The sequence below is a fragment of the Pelophylax lessonae genome, assembly GCF_965119305.1.
Source record: "Pelophylax lessonae genome assembly, chromosome: 1".
Classification (NCBI taxonomy): Eukaryota; Metazoa; Chordata; class Amphibia; order Anura; family Ranidae; genus Pelophylax; species Pelophylax lessonae.
The window spans coordinates 169,888,052-169,894,051 of NC_138768.1; the positions used below are offsets into that span (position 1 = coordinate 169,888,052).

At 47.4% G+C, this 6,000-nt stretch overlaps 1 protein-coding gene across 1 annotated transcript in view; it reads right to left on the minus strand.

The window, feature by feature from the left end:
- LOC309557836 (uncharacterized protein) overlaps window positions 1–5,656 on the minus strand; it is a 102,312-nt gene extending 96,656 nt beyond the window's left edge. Inside the window, exon 1 of the mRNA XM_082260615.1 lies at window positions 5,600–5,656. Coding sequence (XP_082116741.1) covers window positions 5,600–5,654 — 55 coding nt within the window. The 5' untranslated portion in view covers window positions 5,655–5,656. The remainder of the gene's footprint in view (window positions 1–5,599) is intronic.
- Window positions 5,657–6,000: the final 344 nt, after the last annotated feature.

The following is a 6,000-nucleotide window of genomic DNA, read 5'->3' on the forward strand; positions in this document are numbered from 1 at the left end:
GTGTAAATTTGCTGTCCCCTCAAAATAACTCAAAACACAGCCATTAATGTCTAAAAACCGCTGGCAGCAAAAGTGAGTACACCACCAAGTGAAAATGTCCAAATTGGGCCTAAAGTGTCAATATTTTGAGTGGCCACCAATATTTTCCAGCACTGCCTTAACCCTCTTGGGCATAGAGTTCACCAGAGCTTCACCGGTTCCACTAGCTTCCACTAGAGTCCTCTTCCACTCCTCCATGATGACATCACGGAGCTGGTGGATGTTAGAGACCTTGCGCTCCTCCACCTTCCATTTGAGGATGCCCTACAGATGCTCAATAGGGTTTAGGATTGGAAACATGCTTGGCCAGTCCCTCACCTTTAGCCTTAGCTTCTTTATCAAGACAGTGGTTGTCTTGGAGGTGTCTTGGAGTCATTATTTTGGAATACTGCTCTGCGACCCAGTCTCCGCAGGGAGGGATCATGCTCTGCTTCATGGTTCCCTCAATGAACTGTAGCTCCCCAGTGCTGGCAGCACTCATACAGCCTCAGACCATGACGCTCCCACCACCATGCTTGACTGTAGACAAGACACACTTGTCTTTGTACTCCTTACCTGGTTGCCGCCACACACGCTTGACACCATCTGAACCAAATAAGTTTATCTTGGTCTGATCAGACCACAGGACATGGTTCCAGTAATTCATGTCCTTAGGCTGCTTGTCTTCAGCAAACTGTTTGCGGGCTTTCTTGTGCATCCTCTTTAGAAGAGGCTTCCTTCTGGCACAACAGTCATGCAGACCAATTTGATGCAGTGTGTGGTGTATGGTCTGATCACTGACAGGCTGACCCCCCACCCCTTAAATCTCTGCAGCAATGCTGGCAGCCCTCATACATCAATTTCCCAAAGACAACCTTTGGATATGACACTGAGCACGTGCACTCAACTCCTTTGGTCAACTATGGCAAGGCCTGTTCTGAGTGAAACCCCTCCTGTTAAGCCGCTGCATGCTCTTGGTCACTGTGCTGCAGCTCAGTTATAGCTTTAGCCTAGGCCATCTTTATGTAGAGCAACAATTCATTTTTCAGATCCTCAGAGAGTTCTTTGCCATGAGGTGCCATGTTGAACTTCCAGTGACCAGTATGAGAAAGTGAGAGCAATAACACCAAATTTATCACACCTGCTCTTCATTCACCTTAGACTCTGTAACACTAATGAGTCACGTGACACCGGGAAGGGAAAATGGCTAATTGGGCCCAGTTTGGACATTTTCACTTAGGGGTGTATTTACTTTTGTTGCCAGGGGTTTAGACATTAATGGCTGTGTGTTGAGTGTTTTTGAGGGGACAGCAAATTTACACTGTTATACAAGCTGTACACTCACTACTTTACATTGTAGCAAAGTGTCATTTCTTCAGTGTTGTCACATGAAAAGATATAATAAAATGTTTACAAAAATGTGAGGGGTGTACTCACTTTTGTGAGATACTGTATGTGTATGTGTGTGTGCCTCTGTATAAATCCAGAGGGTGAACAGGCAGCAGCTTTAGCTGCCCACAGTTAAAATGGTTGCAGCCAGACTCAAAGAGGAAGTAAACTCAGCTATGAAAATCAAACTTTTACAATGTATTAAACGTACATGCAATATAATTACATTACACATTAAATATTCACATCATAACCCTCTAGAAATACCTTTATTTTAAAGTTTATCTTTTTCCTCTTTCCTGGTCTCGGCCGCGCCATATCTACTCCTGTTTTATGCTCCCTCTGCTGCCGTCATTTCCGCCCTTACTGTAGTTGTAATGCAGTCTCTCTGTGTAAGACGTGCTCTCAGTCTCTCACTCTCTACTGCGCATGTGCACCAGGGACAGCCGTTGGGACTGGGGGCGGGTTGGGGGCGGGCACTGACCTGTGTAGGCTAGGGGAGCTCCTCGGTGTCGGAGGCCGGGTATTGGGGGGTCACCCCCGATAATGGTGCGGTGTGACGGCCGTTGTACTGCCGATAGCTTCAGTAACCACTGTTCCGAGTTCCGTATGTGCTGGGGAGGCGGGAGGCGGAGTTCCGATCACTTGCCTTAGATTTAAAAATTGCGCCACCCGGCGCCAACATATCACTGCGCATGTGCCGCTGCTCGGTAAAAGCCGTACACGTTTCCGGACATAGCCGAACGTATTCGAGCTTTCCCGAGTGGCGGCGCATACGCAAAGACGTGTTGGCGCCGGGTGGCGCCATTTTTAAATCCAAGGCAAGCGATCGGAACTCCGCCTCCCGCCTCCCCAGCACATACGAATTTAGAACAGTGGCTGAAACTATCGGCAGTACAATGGCCCTCACACCGCACCATTATCGGGGGTGACCCCCCAATACCGGGACCCGGCCTCCGACACTGAGGAGCTCCCCCATCCTCCCCAGCACACATCAGGAACAGGTAAGTGAGACTCCACTACCGCACTGCCTGCCATTATGCGGGGCTGCAGGCATACTACAAGAGATGCAGTGCTGCAGGCATGGTACTCCTGTACCATGCCCGCAGCACCGCATCTCCTGCAGTATGCCTGCATTCCCCTGCACCATGCGCGCAGCCCCGCATTCCCCTGCACCATGCGCGCAGCCCCGCATTCCCCTGCACCATGCGTGCATTCCCCTGCACCATGCGCACATTCCCCTGCACCATGCGCGCAGCCCCCTGCACCATGCGCGCAGCCCTCTGCACCATGCGTGCAGCCCCGCATTCCCCTGCACCATGCCCGCATTCCCCTGCACCATGCGTGCAGCCCCCTGCACCATGCGCGCAGCCCCGCATTCCCCCCTGCACCATGCGCGCAGCCCGTATTCCCCCTGCACCATGCGCGCAGCCCCGTATTCCCCCTGCACCATGCGCGCAGCCCCGCATTCCCCCCTGCACCATGCGCGCAGCCCCGCATTCCCCTGCACCATGCGTGCAGCCCCGCATTCCCCTGCACCATGCGTGCAGCCCCGCATTCCCCTGCACCATGCACGCAGCCCCTCATTCCCCTGCACAATGCGCGCACCCCCTCATTCCACTGCACCATGCGCGCAGCCCTCATTCTCCTGCACCATGCGTGCAGCCCCTCATTCTCCTGAACCATGCGCGCAGCCCAGCAGCATTCTCCTGCACCATGCCCGCAGCATTCTCCTGCACCATGCCCGCAGCATTCTCCAGCACCATGCCCGCAGCATTATCCTGCACCATGCCCGCAGCATTCTCCTGCACCATGCGTGCAGCATTCTCCTGCACCATGCCCGCAGCATTCTCCTGCACCATGCGCGCAGCCCCGCAGCATTCTCCTGCACCATGCGCACAGCCCCGCAGCATTCTCCTGCACCATGCCCGCAGCATTCTCCTGCACCATGCCCGCAGCCCCGCAGCATTCTCCTGCACCATGCCCGCAGCATTCTCCTGCACCATGCGCGCAGCCCCGCAGCATTCTCCTGCACCATGCGCGCAGCCCCGCAGCATTCCCCTGCACCATTCGCGCAGCCCCGCAGCATTCCCCTGCACCATGCGCGCAGCCCCGCAGCATTCCCCTGCACCATGCGCGCAGCCCCGCATTCTCCTGTATGCGCTCGCACACAAGAACCGCTCCGTCAGCTCTGCACGTGTCTCTTGCTAGGGCAACAGGGACGCTATGTGCAGAGCTGGCTATGTCATGCGGCTCTCGCGTTGTTAGAAAAAAAAAAGAGATAAGCGAGAGCCGCTCAGTCAGCCATATGTTCTAGCGCCCATTAATTTAACGGGCTTAATGTCTAGTATAAAATAATATGCAAAGTGGTTGGAGGGAAGCTCCAGAATGGCAAATATGTTTTTTTTTTGCAAATTATGTGAGCAGACTGCAGTTCCTCTTTAAATATAAAAGATAACTGTATATTGGACACCAGATTTAGATTTCATATAAAAAAAAAAAAAAAAAACAGAACAGAACTGTTCCACAAGACATTTTATATACAAAGTAGTTACAATGTAACATTCAATTCTGATTTGTTCTCATTTTGGAATTTAACTACTAAGTCTGAAGACCTCGGCGCGACTTGCAGGGACTTCATATAATTTAAGTCAATGCAAGTCGCCTCCAGGTCGCCCCAAAGTAGTACAGGACCCTTTTTCTAAGTCGGAGCGACTTGTGTCGCTCCTATTAGAACGGGTCCTGTACTATTCAATGGCGAGCGACCGACTGAGACTTGTCAGGTGACCAAGTCGCCTGACAAGTCGCGCTAGTGTGAATGGACCCTTAGTGTTTGAAAGCAAACAACTACAATTTGTAGTAAAAAAATAGGACTACATCCTCACCCTGCGCCTAAAGGATTCTAATTTTGCAATAATAAAGTGATTTGGGCCACATTCCCCTTGCTTAGAATATATTTAAAGCTAAAACATTTAAACTGATTTTAGATTGAGTAGGGAAAAGTGAACACCGCTGTCAGTTTTTCTTTTTTTTCCACTTGTCGACGCCAAGACAAATTAAAAAGTGAATATTGGGGGAGGTGAAATAGATAATAAAAATAAAGCTGGTCAGGGATTAACTCCTTGCCATCCTATTTAAAAAAATAAATAAAAATAAAGGTTTTGGTTTTAGATACACTTCAAAAATGAGTCATTAGTCTGACTGGCTGTGTATGTTAAACTCTAAAGTAGTCTGATGTATTAACTCGTGTTCCGCACGTTTGCCAATACGCGACTGAACAGAAGGACAGCTCACATATCCACTTTACAGGAATAACAAAACTAGACCTGGCACCTGGTATGCAAAATATACACAAAAACCTTTGCCCCCAAGAAGGATAACAAAAAAGATAAAAAAAAAAAAAAAAAAAAAAAAAACATGAATATATAAATGAAAAAAAAAAGGAAACAATAAAATTGCAACGGTGTGTATCACAGCTGCCCCAACTATGTGTTTGTATACACTGCCACCTAGTGTAACCAATTAAAGTGAAAAAAATAAAATAAACAGCAATATGAATAAAATGTTTTGTGCGACCTTCCCCAAATATCTGTGGTAACACATACTTCAACAAACAACCATACTCATTTTCATCTATATGCATTCAATCAATAAAACATGGACACTAGAAGTACGTGGTTTTTTTTTTTTTTTAAGTTTGTATTTCCGCAGATATTTAGGGAACGTCACACAGAACATTTTTTCATAGCGCTGTTCGTTTTTTCCACTTTACCCGCTTTGCAAACAAAGATGGAGGGGCTGTACACTGATTATCTCACTCAATTCATGTTTTATTGTACCTGCCTGGCTAGATGACAGTCCCAGTCTGTGGCCAAACCCCTCTAATGTTTTTCACTCCAATGGGTTTAAATATGGCTCTTCTTTTTTTTTTTCCTTTATTTGCTGGGCAGTATGGTGCCAGGATGAGCCCCTGGAGGCCAGAGGAGGGGCAGCATGGGCACCTGGTTTCTTACTCAGACTTATACCCATCAATAAAACAGATGTTATATCAGAAAAAGCAGATGTAGAGTAGGGAAATGTAAATACAAAGGAATAACTTAGTTTTGGCATTTGATATTCTTTTACCCTACCAGGATATACAGTACAGCACATACAGTACTTCAATGTAGTTATGCATTTTGCTATTACTTACAGTCTTCACTGTCTGAACCTTTTCTGTTCTTGTTTTTCCTTTTTTTTCGGCTCATCCTGTCTTTGCGAAAAGTTGCACCTGCGTGACAAATAAAGGCTTTAGGATAACAAGTAAGAAAACAAAAAGGAGCACAGAAACGATGAAGGAGAGAAAAATGGAATTCCTATATCCTCTATGGTCTCAAATGGTCTAATGTATACAAGCTGGGGTTCAAAGATCTGGTGAATTTCCATTCTCAGTGCATCCCCTCCTCTTTCACGTATAGTAGTCAATATACTCATAGATCTCAACATCTTACAAAAATAATTATGTCATGATAATGAAGGAAGGGCATTCTGTTTTCCACTTTTTGTTTGTCCTCTTGAGAGAAACCATACCTTTCCCTTTTTATATTTCTTTAT